Raw genomic sequence first — 17,285 nt, forward strand, 5'->3', positions numbered from 1 at the left:
ATTATAGGGAGATCTTTTGATATTTTACAATCACTTCACACAAATTTAATTGAGGTGTCTGAGTGTGGGAGCAAAGAAGGTCAACAAGCAACATAACACTGCTGGAGCAGTCACAGTGATTCCAGGGGGATGATGAAAACCCAGATTTGATTTGAGTCAGAGTATGAATCGCATGTTCACAGGAGGGCTTAGGACAAAGTGTCTGTAACAATTCCGCCAACTTTAGTTTAAACTCACAACTTCATTGCTTCATGCTCAACATGAATTGCAGAAAAGAAGCCAAAGGGAGAATGTATGAACACTCTTTTTTTGATGGACAACTCTCTAACTATATGGAAAGCTTGACTAAATATTAGAAGTTTGAGGATTATTCCTAATTGTAGCCAAAACTGCAAACAATCTGCCCAGCTATCAAGGTGCTCCTCCCCTCTGTGTGTTTTAGCAGATCTATCGGTCAGGCCTGGCCTAATGTGCTTATTTGGGCTGCTTTCATGTCATCTGCATACAATATCAAGTAACCACACTAACAAAAATGAAACATCACTTGCCTTGGATTCATACGTCTCATACAGCTGCTGCAGTGTTTGTCCCAGAGCACCCTGTGTCATGTTGATGAGATATTTACCAAGCTGCCACTGCGGAGCCAGGGCATCCATGTACAGGTATTCCAGCCCCAGCATGGGAATCTGTCCTTTGGCATGTTTTGGCAACTTGTAAAGAGCGAACCTGCAACAGTGAAGACCAATTGTTTTTTTTACCACCACCGTGTTTGAATGTGTAAATCAGTATCCCCTTTCCTGAGGAAGAGAAGGGTGAATCCAAGGATGCCTGGGCTGGAGGGAGAGCAGTGTGGATATCTCAGTCTCAAAGCAATGACCCAGCCCAGGAACCAGCTGCAGTTTGGCAGCACAATCCCTTCTGCAGACAAATTTTTTCTGCTTCTTAGCAAGCAACAGAGGCTGATTCAGCATCAAACTCCTGTTGCTGTGGCCAGCTGTTGGTACCCCTGAAGTATCTGAGGTAGCCTTGGTTGAGTCCATGAAATCCCTATTGTTCCTGGTTCTGGTGAAGAACCTCAGGTCCCAAACCTAGTCTAAAATTCCCCCAGGTCAAACAGTGTATATATCATATAAATATGGCTTTATATAAAATAGATAAAATTAAGTATTGAAATTTTTAAAATGCATTATATTATGTTTATATGTATCACAATCACAAAATAAGTATAAAGCAATGTGATAAAAGGTTGTTCCAGTCTTACTTTCCACAAGAGACTTGCACTCTGATGAACTCTTGCAGACTAGAAATTTTCAAACCATTAGCCAGGAACACACATTCCTTCAAATTTGTAAAGAACTCAATATTGTCATTAGCTGGCTCCGTTCATACTAACATTCATAACAAAGTAAACAAGTTTTTCCAGTGCACAAGTCCATGGGATTAATCACAATGTCATTAACTCAGCTACTTTCTCTGAGGGCTGTAATTGAGTAATTTGCTATTAATGTCAACAGTAAGGACTGAGTGGCATTATTTTCAATCTATACTATTTAATAAAAATGCAGCCTGTGCTTAACCCCTCAAGTATATCAGGAGGAGTAAACCCTGCCCAGCTGACTTTCAGGTTCAAGTTGGTCACAAAAGACATCTCCAAACACAGGTAAGAAGCGTTAGGAAAACATTTTGCTAGAGATGAACATTTAATCCATAGGAAACGTACATGTACAGGCAGAAGAAAAACACACATCAGTGGTGGTCCTGGTAACCCACCTGCATTGCCACTGACTGAATGATCTCCCTAAAGCATCTCAGGAGAAATAATTTCTGATGACAGATCACAGGCAAGAAAATGATGTACATAACTAGGCTGGGGAGAGCATTCTGTGCCTATACATGCAACAGGAGCACAACAATTCCTTTATTTGAAATAAAGATTTGAAACAAAGATTTGGAAAGGAGGGGAATAGCAGTAGTTACAGTAAGAGCTGATCCAGGAATTAGTAGATGAAGCCTTTCCAAACTACTTTGAAACCTACTGAAAGATTTATGCTCTGGAAATGTTTACAGCCTCACACCTGACAAATCCACCTTAGCAGGTATGCTTATGAAAAGCCAGTCATTGAGCTATCCGGAAACTGCCTGCAAATTCCCAGTGGATACATGTTTTGACACTTTCCAGAAAGCCAGCTGAGTGTATTACCAATTAAAGTTGTATAAAATCTTTACTGTTATTCGTGCACAGGAAATTTCTCAAGAGCTTAGGCATTTGTGGGAGCAGAGTGAAAGTTATTTTCCTGAGAACCAAAAAAAAGCAAATCCGCTTAGACCGGATTAGGATTGTCACATTGTTTGCTTGTGACTGAACACAATTTACAAGCAAGAATCACATCTTTACTTCTTCCCTTCCTCCCCACCCCCTTAAAAAAAGCCCAAACAAACAATGCGTATGGTGGCTTCAGTCCTTGACTCAACATTTCTCAGAAAGCTTAGTTTTGGTTTTCATTTGCAGGGAGTTTCCCACAGAATACATTGAGTTTAGATGAACAAAGGAAAGCCTCTGCTCTCCTCAGAGAGCCGAACCTCTGGCCATTTGCTCTGGTAGCCCCTGAGGGAGGTGCAATGAGGATTGTGGGATGAGATCCCGAGTGAAATGAAAACACAGGAGAGACTTCTGCCCGCCCAGGTACTGCGTGTGGGGAGGAGCTGCCAGCCCAGCTGGGGAGCACAGATGGGAGGGATTAGGTCAGATAAAGCAAGTGATTCCTCTGGTTCAGTGGAAAATGAAAGGGTGTGTGAAAACTGAGAAAGTATGGAATACTGCAGGATGAAACCACTGCATAGCAGGAACTCACATAAGCCTCTTGCTAACTGAAAATAATGCAGTGTTGTTTGTTTGAAAGGGCATTGACTTCTTTCTTTTAAGAGGAGACTCTTCTCAGCAGTTTCAGTTCTGCTTCTCCCGTCAGCTTCATAGCAACCAAATCTAGAATCTAAAGGCTGACTCTTTCTTCTCAATAAACCAGGATGAGCCCAGCAGACAGGCAAGTTTCTCTTCCTTTGATCAGGGAATATTGAAAAGGAAATCCCTCTGTCCTGCCTACTAAATTTGTGAAAGGAAACATGGATTTGCTTGTGCAGAACCCCAAGTTCCCTCCTGGAACAGGCCCCAAGTCACTGGCATTCACACAGAGACACAGGTGAATTATTCCTAGCCCCAGCCTTCAAAGAATTTCTCAGAAAATTCTAACACAAAAATTGTCTTAATTTAAGAAATGCACAGTTTGTATATGTATTGCTGTGTGGGGTTTTTGTTTGGTTTGTTTTTGTTAGTTTGTGGTTTTGTGTTTGTTTCTTTGTTTTTGACAAAAAACTTAATTCTGCAAGGAATAATTCCAGTTTTGGGAGAAATTAAATATGTCATACCTTTAAATTCATGGGCTGCACCAACTAAGAGTCTGATTCCTGAAAAAATTACATTATCCAGAAGGGCCTTGGCAAAGGGTACAAGTCATAGGGATGGATTAGACCCTCATACATTTGATACTATTCCAACAGAGAGCAAAGCCAGCTTTGTGCTCCTGCCTGTGGTGTGAGAAGCACCTGCCTTCCCTGCAGTTAGCTCTGTGTGCAAGGAAAGGGATGGACAGACTTCTTTAGCACTTGTATCCAAACTAATCACTGTTCACAAGAAAAACATTTTTCTTTTGAAATTGGTTGACACTTACTTTCAAGAAGCTCATGTGCTCTTTTAAAAGAACCCTGATTTCACTTTTTAAATCTGGGCTGGGTATTATGCGACTGTACTTTGCGTCTTTCCATCTTGAAAGAGCGTTAATCCAATTAAATCCATTTAATGCCCGGAGCTGGGCTTGCCGCTGGCAGCGGGACCGCACTGCCGGCAGCTGCGGGCAGGGAGCGACCTCTGCTCCAGCCACAGGGCACAGGCCACGCTGCTGCCGCCAGCCCTGGGCCGGCTCAGCCTCCGCTGGCCCTCGGAGCCGGCAGCAGGAGGACGAGGCCCCTCTGTTCCAAGGGGAGATGCGGGCGCTTTCCCCTCGGTGTTTCCCGGGCCAGCCGAGCCCAGGCCCGGCCGTGCCCCGCTGGCGAGCGCAGCCTCGGCACCCCTGCACAGCCTATGTTCCCTTTGATCATGAGACACGAACGCCGTGTAAGACCGGGATTATTCTGCAGGTAGTCATGATGCAGCACGGTGGTTGGTTCAGGGAAACGAAATCAGATTTTAAAAACTTATCCTGGGTTTTTCAAACGCAGCCACTACTCCCAGGCAAACAGCGCTGAAGCACGATCGCCCTTGCATTGCTTCTCGGTGACCCACCCACTTCCCGCGGGTGACTCTCAATGTTTTTATTTACTCACCCAGCGTTTCTCCCCTGCTCGGTATTTACTCACCAATCCACCGTCTCCCCGTCTTCATTCCTGCAGGAAATCCCGGCGGCCCACAGGGGCACGGAGGAGAGAAGCAGGAGCAGAGCAGGGTGGCACCAGGCAGGTCCCGCAGGCATTTTGGTTTCCCGGCAGCGCAGGGCGAGCCCCGAGTGGCTCTGAAAGGAGAAGTTGTGCTGCCTTAGCTCTCAGCTCCTGCCCACGGAGCACACCGGGCTCCGCAGCACGGCCGTGGGCAGCGCGACACGGGCTCCTGCCAGCCGCCCGAAACTGCTCACGACTTCTTTAGGCCACAAAATGACAGCTGACAAGTTATGGCTTTGACAAAAAAACCCCAAAACCCCAGAAAATTATTATTTTGACTATTTAGAATATTTGTGGTATTCTGCTTAAAAGAAGCTCCAACCTGCAGACACCTTTTTGTTTTCTTTTTAGTGCTCCATGACTGATGTACAAATTTTTCACAACTGTCTGAAAAAACCCCTGGTGTTCACACAAGCAAACCAAGATCATTTCCAGCTCACTACATCTCTGCCCTGCCCTCACAGTGAGCGCAGCCCTCGCACCGTGGCTGCAGAAAGAGCTCCCGGCCAGCGCTGGGGACCTTCAGTCACTCCTGGGGATTGAGCCCATACGGACTGAGCAGGAGAAACGCTCTGATTTCTGAACCAAAAAAATTTACTTACAACTAGCTAATGCTATTTTCAACTATTTTTAAAGTGCATTAGCTTTTCTCTTAGGAACAAACGTGTCTGAATTGATCAATTTCATATCTGATAATCTTATAGCAACTCAAACATAAAAAGCTTCAATTTATATTTTGGTGTGGCAAATGCTCTTTCTCCCTTCTCATTATGTCTACATGAAAAGGGGCTGATTTACATTAGAAGTTGTTGATATGGAGTATGGGATATTTCAGCCTCATGGAAAGCCTAGTGCAATGAGCTCTGGATATTTTAGCACAACAGAAATCCTCACAACCTTTGCTGAATTTTGTCACCTTCCTAGTACAGCCTCTCCAACACTGTAAGATATGTGTAAATGGGGTGTGTTTGACAGAACAGGGTAAAACTTAATAATTTGGCTTAATGCAAACAAAACCAATGATCAAAGAAGAGACTCAGCGAAGGTCTGAGGTCTATATGAAGGACTGTGTAGTCAGGACTAATTCACAGAAGACAAATGAGAGACTAGTTCACTGTGACTCCTGTTCTATAATCTGTCCCCCAGAAAATTTTAAAATTTTATCACAGCTGCTACTAATATCATAAGAGGCTCCTAAAGCATTTTTTTCCCTGTCAGGACTCTGCAATTTATAATGAAAATATTCTCATTATCACAGGTAACTACAAAAATAAAGGCCATAGGCACTGTTTATGTTCATTGACATTGTTTCATGACAGCATAGATCAGGCTTCCACTGCATTTCTTCACAACTGCCACGTGTTTTCTTTGCAGATCAAGGACCTTGAAGTTCTCAACTGTGAATATGGCAAGAATACAATTAAGTTCCTTCGCCTTCATAGAGAGGGAAAGAAGCATTTAGTTAAAGAAGTGGAAGTGTGTGCACATCTTCGGCTGACTTCTCCTCAGGAGTACCTGGAAGGGAACAATTCTCTTGTGATACCTACAGACACCATAAAGAATACTGTCCTTGTGTTGGCCAAAAAAAATGGGGTATTTTTTTTTATTTTTTAACTAGCCTTACTGTTTCTTACAATTTCATTCGCAAGTATTTCTTATGCTAACTTTTTATTTTCAATTGGCGTATGAGATCAGTACCAAATTAATTTTCAATGATTTAGGAGAGTTTTCCTCCTCCACTGCTTGTCCTAGGCACACTTTCTTAGTTTTCAAGAGTCTTTTTTTCTCAGGAGCTAGTACTGTTTTTTGTGGATTTGTCATATAAAACCAATCTCTCTTTTTTTTAAATAAATAATTTAAAAGCCCATAATCTTGCATTATTCCTATAGAGTATTTTTAAACAGAAGGTCTCAAAGTATGAGACTCCTCTTAATTCTTCTGTGCTCTTACTGCCATCAATTGCATGTATCGTAATGACAATCTGAAGCATTAAATTTCTCCATAATGAAATCCCATCTTTACCCTGTAAAACTTAATTAGAATATCACCGTATCAATCAGAATAATCACGATAAATTATTATTTCAGCATTATATCCTCAAAGCATAAGACTCCTGCAGCAGTTTCTCTCAGTCCAAGGACTGCAGCTCACTGTACCAGAGAATGGGAGATTTTTGACACAACTGTAGCTGCTATTTGCAGCATATGCTGCAAGCTGGTCAAATGACTGGGCATAGTGAGCCAAGCTAGGAATAAGAGAAATGTGTTTTTAACTGCACTGATTCTTCCCAAATACTTACAACAACCAGAAAAATCTACTTTTGTACATGAGGTAATTGCTTCTTTCTAACAATACTGTTTGCTGCCTTAGATCCCAAGTTTAGAACAATTTGCTATAGATATCTGCAATCACTTCATGACAACATTTTGCCAAGTGGCCTACGTCAAAACCTACGTTCAAGAAGTACCATGGCAACGGCTGTGTGAGGTATCTAAAACACTAATACATTCCATTTGTTTATACTGTAGTCGTTCCTCACTCTCTTAGCTCCTGTTTTCAAATTAACATAATATTTATGGTACTTTTACTTACATGTCTGCTCTAAATTGCAGGATGGAGTTCCCCACATCCACTCATTCATATGTGTTCCTGATGGGATCCGCTTCTGTGAAGCTGAGCAGTGCCGGAATGGTGAGAAAAGAATTCTCTGTAAATATTTCTGCCAATGAGAGGCGAAGATGGCTTTAGAGATAGCTATGGGTGTTACAGGGCTTAGGGCACAGCCAAACTGCACCAGAGGTCTAAACCAAAGAATATTTTTATAGTGTAATTTTGATGTTCTTGATCTCTGAGATGTGGCTGAAGAGCTAATGTAGCTCCCATTTGTATGTATATCCCAAACATGGAATGGTTACAACAGCACATCCAGCAGGACTATTACATCTTGCCACAGGATTTCACAGCCTTCTGAGAATAGGCTGCTTACTTTTCTACCTTGTACTATAACCTGCAGTCTCCTCTGATCCTTACCTGATACCACACCGCTGCAGGCCAATTGCCTGGTTTGCAGTAATTTTCAAACCCCTGTCAACAGGCCCTGATTTTATTTCTAAGAAAGCAATTTCATTGCTGCAAGCCAGACTAGCTTGAACACTGTGAGCATGCAGGTCTGTCTATATGTGAACCATTTTTCACATGAAAATACTTCATTGTGCTTACTACTTCTGCACACCATGCATAAACAAAGCAGTATTTGGCTTGGCAAAGAGTTTTGTGATATTTAAAAGACAGGCTTTCAAACTCAGCTGTCTGTCTATGAATTGGCATTCCAAAGGGAGTGAAAATCTCCTCTCTACTTGCTGTAGCTCGCAACAAAAGCCTAAGTCAGTCATCATCAGTCTCACTGTGATGGTGTTTTGTTTAATACATCTCCTGGATTACTGGGGACCAAGCTGAGCCCACTATTTCATTTCACACAATGGCTTTAGAGGGTTTAGGCTTTAGTTCAGTACCTATCCATAACACATTAATGTAACCTGGAACTATTTCCCATCCTGCCCAGAACCAGTGGCAAGACCAGTTGCAGACAGGACACAAGTTTCGAAAGGTGCATTTGAGCACTGTCCCTGTGTTCCTGATGAAAGAACAGAGAAAGCCTGCACAACTCTCCAGTGCTTCTTGGCCTCATCTTTTTCAATGTTTCTAGTAATATTAACTATTGCTGTACTTTTGGCAGCCTCAGTAGTATTGATTGTATTTTCTGGAAAATGTTAAGACACATTAATTTAAAAAAAAACAAACCAAAAAACCAAAAAGAGTCTATATTTTTTTGAAAAGCTACTGCTCTTAATGTAGATTGTATTAAATTTTTCATCATCATAAAAATTTAACATGCAATTCTGCAACCTCAGATTCTACACAAACAGAAAGCCTTTATGGCTTACTGAAGAAACCACCTTTCCCTTCATGCAGCCCTTTAGTTGTTTCTTTAGTATTCCCTGCCTAGGTGAACAATAACCAAAGTGAAGATTTTCAAATCACTTTTATTTTTCTTCAAAGAGAATATTCTCTATATTTAGCATCCTCCTATGCACCTATCAGCCAGACACAGGAGTTCATTTCAGTTAATCCTATCTTTTAACAATTTTCTTACCATGGAAAAAACCAAAACCCTAGTGAGGTTTAATAGAATTATTTTTTGCCATTATATCAGCTGATAAAAGGCTCCAAGTTTTTTGGAAACTCAAAACATCATAAGTAACTTAACAGAATCAAAATTTGTCAACTGAAGACGACAGCACAATCACAAAGCTTCCTGAAAGCACAGCATGAGCTGTTCACCTTGGAAACTCTCCCTGGGTGCTGTATCCTTTGGAGTGAGTTTCAGGTTGATTGCTGCACAGCCAGCCAGCCTTTCAGTCAATCTTTTATTACAAGGAGCTCTTTCAAACAAGGCAAAGTATTTGAATATAAGACAAATATCTCTCCAGGTTCACTGATAGTATCTGCATTACATTAATACCTGTGTGTCACAGTCTTATACCCAAGTGATGAATTACTCAAGATCTGTACAAACCTCAGAATATCCTGTCCAAGGTCAGTCTATTCTTTTGATCTTTTTAAAGCTTTAGTAAATAACAGGGGGACATAGGCAAAATGATATATATACCTCCTTAGATTAATTCAAAAACAAAAATGAATGTAAACAAGAAAAGAAATAGATAAGATGTAGTTTCAATAATATCCAGTCACAGAGCATTTTAAAAACACCCAAACCTCTAAACAACCATGCAGTTTAGAAATTACTACCAGGCTGGAATTATTTCCAATATAAATTCCTTCAAAGTCATCATTTAAAGACAAAATTTGTCAGTCTTCCAAATCCAAGGCAGGATTACTATGCACTTGACATATTCAAGGATTAATTTTGAACTAGCTAGTGTGAGCACCAAGAGCAGCACAAAACCAGCAGCTTGGGCTTCAGCCACTGGCTATCTGCACAGGCCCTGAATGAGCCTGCATGCCATGAAGTTTCTCTTTTCTGAATTTTTGTCAGTTCTGGTCAGTGAAATTTTCAGTTACCATCTTGGTGTGCTCTAAGTGACTGACTGCTTGAAATTGAAATAGCTGCCATTCAAAAGGTGTGTAAGAAGAAAAAGTTCAGGTGACAACTGCTTGGTCTTTAGAAGACAATGATTCACCCATGCAGCAGTGATCCTCAACAGCTTGTTTTATAAATAGTGGCTAAGAGCAAAGCCACTGTTGGTTTGGACCTGTGGGTGGCATCTGTATCAGTGCCAGTTCCTGCTCATTAGCTGAACTGCAGGGATTTGCATTGGCTCTGGCACTGATTCTCAGAGATGCAAAACTTCCAACAGGATGGGTATCTAAGGCAAATTACTGACCAAGACTGTCTTTATACAGAGAATTTTTACATTTGTCTGTGTTCTTGGAAAAGGCACCAGACCTCTTGCTGCGTGGTAGCCTATTTAACTTCCCTTTAAAGGCATTCCTAAATTGACATCAGCACAAGCCAACCCAATGCATGTCACAGTTCCAAGCAAGTGAGATAAAAAAGTCTATCCTCAGTTTTCCTTAACTGCAGATCACTTGATGGGATTCTCTGTTTTCTAGACTGAGCCTTACTTCAGTAGTTTCTGTCTTGTTTCTTACCTTTCTGCTAATATCAGTGTGCAGAAAGCCATTGTCTGCTTTCTGGCTCTGGAGCCATCATGCAAGCATGCACCCAAAGGTTTCTTTCTTTGCGTGAAAAGAAGCTCATATTTTCTTGTAATTTTCAATCACAGGTCCTCTGGTTGTCTTTGCTGGAATTAAGGACCTGAAACTTATGAAGACGACGCAGTCTGGATTTGAAGGCTTCTGTAAGGATGGACACACCACACTTCCTGAAAGGCATGACAGGATTCTGTGTGGAGAGCTCTTCTGCAAATGGTCATACGGCGAATGCAAGGATTTTGACTTTGACTGCATATGGTATATGTTATATCAAGTAATACTAATTTCCCAGTCTATACTCACAAAGTCCCTCTATACAATACAGAAGGTGTAAGGACCAGATCCACAGCTGTTGTGCACCAGCCACTCACAGGTCTCAGTGGCAGTACTAAGCTCTTGTTACAAGGGGTGAGAGGCACGTCTTAGGGGTACTTCTCTCTGTCAGGGCAGATAATTGGACAGGATTCAGATGAACAGTTCAGTGTTCAGTACACTTTAGGAGAATAATGTAACTAATCTGTTAAATAGTTTTAACAAAACCTATTTGTAAATTATATATCTGATGGGGGTGGGGAGAGGAAACAGAGTTTGGGTGACAGGATAAATTGTTCTTCCACAAAATCCCATGAGCTATTTATTTGTCAGAAAAGACATGCAAAATATACAAAAAAAACCACCCCACAGTAGAGCATTATAGATTGAAGCAGAGACAGCTGATACAAGGTTTTTTAAGAACCTGTGTTACCTCTAGGAAGAAAATCCGTGAATGTATCCTTGAAGCCTTTGCTGGACCACCTGACTGTGGAGAATATTCACCCTCTTACCAGAAAACTGTCAACTGTATCCAGATGCTTGTCCTTTCCAGAGTGTCACAGGTATCTTCTTTCCCCCTAATGATGTTTTACTTCAACAATAGTGAATGTTAATTGCACCACTGAGAAGACCAACATGAGACTGTTATTTCCTCTGTCAGTTCTAAGACTGGAAACTCCCCAGCTGGGAACACAATGTGGGAGAACATCACTCAGTTCTTGGCAGCCCTTGAATAAAAGTGAAAGGTGTGCTACACATGTTCACTAGATTGCATTTGATCAACTGTACTGGGGGAGGGTGGGGTGGCATTGTTCTTTTTTACACAGAGTGAAAAGCCTGCCAGGCTGTTGACTGAAAAGGTGCCCTAATTCATTGTCTCATTCATTTTCATGGTTTCAGGTACAGGTCATAGAAGTCGTCTTGAACAACACTTTTTATAATGTTGTAGACATGAAGAATCTAGGCTTGACCAATGACAAAGAAGTAAGTAACTGTTTCAAATACAACTTGACTGCCCTCTTTAGAAATACTCAGCCTCAAAGCATAGCAGCAGTTCTACATAAAGCAGAGTTAAAGTGAGCAAGCTTTCTTCCCCCTGTCCCAATAAAAGCTCCACATTACCTCTAAAAAAGACTTACACTGATTGCAAAAGGAGGATAAATAATTTTCTTCTTGTGTTATTGGTAAAAGCTAAAGGTCAAGTGAAATACTCTGCACATCAAAAGAATCTGTAACAGAGACTGTCTCTGAAAAATTATTCCTGTTTTCTCCACTGAATTTTACTCTCAATTATAATGTTAACCTGTGCATTTTACCCAAGCAGAATATACTGTGGCATCCCAGATTGGTCCAACAGTGGATGAGGTACAAGCCTGGGATCAGGCAGAGGGCATGAGGTAGGGGGTGAGATGTATTTGCTCCTCCCTCCACAGCTGTTCTAGCATAGCTCGGTCCAGCTGAAAGTCTATTACTCTCATATGAAAGAGAAAAATTGAGTTACTCCATTTGACATCGATGGTCTATAGTCTGTTTATGCTCTAGTCTCCCTCCAAAGTCTTGTGATTCTGCTACTGGGCTCTGCTATCCTTTCCCTCCTTCATGTGGACATTACAGATCCACTTTTACTTGTGATAATGTCAGCATCTACCACTGATGTTCGTAAGAGAGGGAAAGAGTCTGGTCATGATTTTATAAGGAGGTGAATAGATGCATTTTCTGCTGGCACATCCCCATCTCAAACATAACCTTTGTGTTTGTGCTTGTACCCCTCAGGTTTTGGTTCCAGTGGAAGCTCCTTATGGTTCCTGTGCTTGCACACTTGGCAGGAAGAAGTTTTTTGAAGTACAAGCCCACATGCTGAGAGATGAGAGGAAATGTCAGTTTGGACTGGCAGCTGCCCAGGGCAACTAAACTTCTTGGCTATACTCAACCTTCCTGATAAACTTAATAGCATGGCTTTCCTATCAATGTTTACTCCTTATTGGCCTCTTCCATTGCTGACTACTTTTCCCTGAATGGAAAAATACTCCTGAACATGGGATTTATGAAGGACCCTCAGAAAATCAGAAATCAAAGTCTGCCCCTGAATTCCAGTGTAATTTGCAGACTGAAGTGCCCTAAGCTCTTTGGAAAATCCCAGCTGGAAACATTATAGTAAACTAATTTTTAAACTACCTATTCCCAGACCTTTTAATGAAATAATTAATTTGATGTTTGTAACATGTTTTTGACATGTAAAATCAAGAAATCTCCATATTCTCTTTATTACTATTTCTTCAGTAAAATGAAAATACAGGCACGAGACCTGCTGTTTCACTGACATAACCTGTCATGACCCCTCGATGCCACACTGATCTACAGAGCTGAGGTTCTGACCCAGTGACAAGAAATCAGTCAGAATTGGGACTTCTTTGCTGAAATGAGAAAAAGAAAAAAAAAAGCATCTCTCATATCTCCGTTGTGGTGTGAATAGTTACAGCTGTTGATTACTTTCTCTGCACATATTCTGACTGCATGACTGCTGCTGCTACTCATCAGACTATAGTTACTATACTACTTTTACATTAATCACTGAGGTGATATGAGGGTTTGGGCTATCTCTGTAGGTTTAATGAAACAGTTTTCTTTAGTCTAATAATCTTATCATGACTTCTGAGCAGGCAGGAGTCAACCTACATAGCCCTTTTACATTTGGGAGGGGTAGGGAGAAAACTAGACAGACAGATAATGCATATTTTACTTTAGTTACCCCAGGCAATAGCTTTGAACATTAAGATAAAACAATAGTCAATGATTCTCATCTCACAAACTGTGGCTGCCACATTTGCAACAGGAATCCTGCTCAGCTTCTAACAGCTTCTAACCCTTGCTCTCACTTTCTCTGAGTGTCATTTTCACAGACTCCATGTGACAGAGTACAAATCGAATGGGAAGTACCCAAAGTAACTCCTAAAAACTGCAGTTAAGTTGCCTTTGTGCCTCCTGAGTTTGGCAGACGTGCAGCACTGCTCTGGGTACAATCATTAAATTCATAGGCACTAAAAATGGGGGAGATGTCCTGCTCTGTGTGACCTTTTGAGGTGCTTTGCAAGATGGAAACTTGCCTTGATGAGCAGGGCATAACAGATGCAAGGGCAGGACAGTCCACCAGCCTGAGCTATCTCCTGAACAACAGGGAAAATGACACCACGGAGTGAAGCTGTACCAGCTATGATGTTCTCTGGTCACCAGCCAATTCTGAAAGCTTTATTTACAACACTTCCAGCTTTTCCTGGGGACATTCTCGCTTACCTTCTTAGATTGTGTTGTATTGTACTTGCGGGCTTATGTCTTGCTACTTCTGTCACTTCTACGTGCTTTTAATTTATTAATGTATCTTTTAAAGGCAAATAAAGAGCAACATCAAAAAAACAAACTAGCTTTTGACTATTTACTACTTACATATAAATGTGAACATTGCAAGTAAAGTAACTATTTTAATTCATCCAATTTCACCTCAAAAAGTGACCAACCTTCTTCCAAATGACACTTCACTACCAAGAGATGAAAAAGGATCTTAGCGAACATTTCAGCATTTACCTCTTTCTGAAACAAGGCAGATCTGCACAACCAACTTCCTTTTTACCTGATAAGAAATCTATTGCATTAGGCACAAGGTTTCTTTATTTACTCTTTGTGCTTCATTTGTGGTTCTGCAAGGGAGTGATGGACTAACCTCCATGGCAGAATGAGGACACAAAGGAGTGAGCAGCTGTTTATTGAGCCTTTCCTGTGGCAACAAGCACACACATACACTCGTTTAATGTGGTTTGTTTAAACCTCCACAGACACACAGACATTCACTGTCTTTAGAGCATCTCAGTGCAGCTCCATCCAGCACTGCAAACCTGAGTCACTTACGTGGGCAGATTGCTTCTAAAGAAAGTACTTAGGCAATCGGAAGCAGCCCAAATTCCCCATATGGCAACAAGATTAATATAACAGTGGCATAAATCATTCTTGAAAATGTGAGTTAGCCAGACTCACTTGGGCCTGAAATCTGACCAAATTCCCATTAGTTTCATTAGATTCAGTCTCCACGATGGACTTGCATTAATTTCATTGAGACAGATGTTTTTTTGAGTTCCTGTCCTAAGGAGCTATTCAAGGTGCTTACTGCGCTCTACTCAGAAGCAGCTGCGGTGCTTTGCTGACAACATCACACTTGATGAAAATGAGCAGCAGCTAGCAGACTGTAAAATTGCTGTTTAAAATACAACTTCTTGCTGATAACATGAACCTTCCTGGTCCCAGACTACATCCCAGGGCTGAAGTCTCCTAACAAGAAACACGGTATTTCAAGTGCACAAACATATTATCTTTACAGTCTTTGATTCTTTCCCATCTTCTTTCTGTTCAATTCTGCTAAGTATCCAGGACAGTCCCTGCCTCTGCTTCTCATCATGCTCCACACACAACCAATGTCACACAGATAAAATGTACCAGCTAAACTCATCAGCCATCAGTACCTAAAACAGAGAGCAGATGTCATTGTCAGGGTCAGCACAAGTAATCTGTCTTCCCTGGCTGTATTATTCTATATATATTTCTATCGGCTTTCCAATAGACATTTAAACCTGCCAGTTTTTATTAACTATTACAGATACTTTTTTTTTTCCTTCCTCAGAGTTGTCTTTTTCCTTTCTTAATTTAACCTTACTTTTATCAAGAGTACTTAATCCTGACTCTAAGTTGAGGTGAGAAACTTAAAGTGACCAAAAAACTGTTTCTGGCTAAAAACCTCAGAATAAATACTTCTGAATTTAGAATTCCACTATTTTTATACCTACAGAAACCAACCAGATCCCTCCTGGAAAGTGCACAGCTGTATCTAGAAAGGAAACATATAAAATGTTTCCAGTTATTGGATCAAAAATGTCAACTCACATCAGCTATATTATGAAATGTTTTCTGAGAGCTTCACGATTCATAGCAGACTGAGATACACATGTACCTGAGTGCATGCATGCACATATACACATGTATGTGCATAAAATAAATGTATAAATGTCACTTACTAGATCAACTGATGTATGACTAATCTATGGTGATCACATCACAAAAAACACAATCTGGGGTTAGCTGTTGCTAAAACAAAAAAACAACCCAAACAATACTCAAAATTAGATAAATGAGAGGGTAGAGAAACCTTTGATTCAGAGGGAAATACAACAGACACCAGAGTGCCTGAGTACTGTGGAGCGCTTCTGCCACTTCTCAAGTGTGGCATTAGGAATGAATTTCTACATCACATTAGACTGAGAAAGACAAGAGTTCAAGTTTTAATGGCTTCTTACTCCTGCAACATTTCAAATCCTCTAGACACACATATTTCCAGGTAGGAAAGCCCAGGCAAACTGGAATGTGTTATTTATGCAGAAGGGAGGAGGGAATTTGAAGAGTGTCCTTGTGAAACCAGTGTCCTGGTGAAACCAGGCACACACCCATTTCCACACTTCTGTTTCCACAGTTTGGCCACCAGCTTGTGAACAAACTCAGCCACAAGTTCCTTACTTTGACTTCCTTCCTCCTTCCACCATCCACTAGGACAAGACAAAGCAATGTTACTCTTGAATCCAAAAGATCAGTGCAAATGATGAGCCTTCCCTCCCTTTTCTGGTAAAATTTAGCTGCTAAAATCAGAGGCATCCTCAATATAGTAAGTATCAAAGAGTGTACTCTGTAGAGGGGCAGCTGGATTATAGCAATCATCCAAAAATGGGAAGAGAATATCCTGAGATGAATACAAGTCTGCCAATGCCAAGACACTTGCTGCTGCCTTATCAGCAGATCAGGTGATGATACAGCAGTTGTAACTGCTGACTGCTCCTTCAGCAAGGATGCTCGTGAGTGCAGCATATAAATACAACAGTGGTCTCCAGTTCTCACCAGCAGCCTTCAGCAGCAATGAAACTCACATGGAGACCAAGAACCACTTACAGGCTTCAAGGTGCTCCCCTTGGGCTCTCCAGGTGCCTGAAGTTGCATTCTCCAAATTTTTAGCAACTACCAACCAATGTTATTCTGGGAATTGAACATACATTGAAGATCCAAATTACACATCACTAAATTAACTCCCTAATTATAGGGGCTAAGCAAAAAGTAATTTAATGACCATACTACATTATTAAAAAGAAGACAGACTTTCCCAGTAGGAATGAAAGCTATTTATTAAATCAGTCTGCCCATTCTTCCAATGGAGATGGCCCCTCCCAGTGAGCTAATGACAGCCACTGTCCTCAGCACTCCCCCTGGGGAAACTGATGTCCAGACTGAGCAACACAGAGGTGAGGCAATGGGACATGAGTGAGATCTCTCGGATGACATCTCCAAGCACCAAGTCCTCTTGTTTGATGAAGAAACCAATCCATTGCCTGTGTAAATTGCCCAAGGTGAAGGAGAAAGTAGAGCAGACCCTCCTCTGCAGTGCTCCACTCACCCTGCTGCTTATGAGCCAGCGGCTGTCACACCCTCCACATGCACATTTACAGTCATTTTATTTCCCACATGACTTTTGGGCCAAAAGCCATTCCTAGAAGAGAAGGAACTGCTGTTCTGACTTGGAAGTAAAAAAACAAAATGAAGATGAAGTAAATTAATATTTTTCCTGGTCCTACTCAGACTCAGCCTTTAAATTTTGTACAATATTGTCATTTAAAAAATGAGAAATAAATCTGCAGCTTCTCCCAGACTCACAGAAAATAAGACCC

The 17,285-nt window shown here is 41.2% G+C and overlaps 2 protein-coding genes across 8 annotated transcripts in view; one reads left to right on the top strand and one right to left on the bottom strand.

Moving 5' to 3' along the window:
- Positions 1–17,285, bottom strand: part of LOC131580942 (sterile alpha motif domain-containing protein 13) — a 38,752-nt gene that overhangs the window by 6,928 nt on the left and 14,539 nt on the right. For 3 of the 7 annotated variants that reach the window (XM_058842723.1, XM_058842722.1, XM_058842724.1), the window contains 3 exons: positions 7,081–7,207; positions 4,411–4,562; positions 549–726 (listed from right to left, as the gene is read on the bottom strand). In XM_058842723.1, coding sequence (XP_058698706.1) covers positions 549–726; positions 4,411–4,523 — 291 coding nt within the window. In that variant the 5' untranslated portion in view covers positions 4,524–4,562; positions 7,081–7,207. The remainder of the gene's footprint in view (positions 1–548; positions 727–4,410; positions 4,563–7,080; positions 7,208–17,285) is intronic. The other 4 variants (XM_058842726.1, XM_058842725.1, XM_058842721.1 and 1 more) reach the window with 2 other exon arrangements.
- On the top strand, positions 2,543–13,895 carry LOC131580943 (uricase-like). The gene is made up of 8 exons (XM_058842730.1): positions 2,543–2,683; positions 5,863–6,081; positions 6,859–6,975; positions 7,101–7,179; positions 10,296–10,482; positions 10,976–11,099; positions 11,437–11,520; positions 12,310–13,895. Exons 1-8 carry the CDS (start codon positions 2,651–2,653, stop codon positions 12,445–12,447), a joined length of 981 nt encoding a protein of 326 aa, XP_058698713.1. The 5' UTR covers positions 2,543–2,650; the 3' UTR covers positions 12,448–13,895.

Source organism: Poecile atricapillus, chromosome 7 (assembly GCF_030490865.1).
Source record: "Poecile atricapillus isolate bPoeAtr1 chromosome 7, bPoeAtr1.hap1, whole genome shotgun sequence".
NCBI lineage: Eukaryota > Metazoa > Chordata > Aves > Passeriformes > Paridae > Poecile > Poecile atricapillus.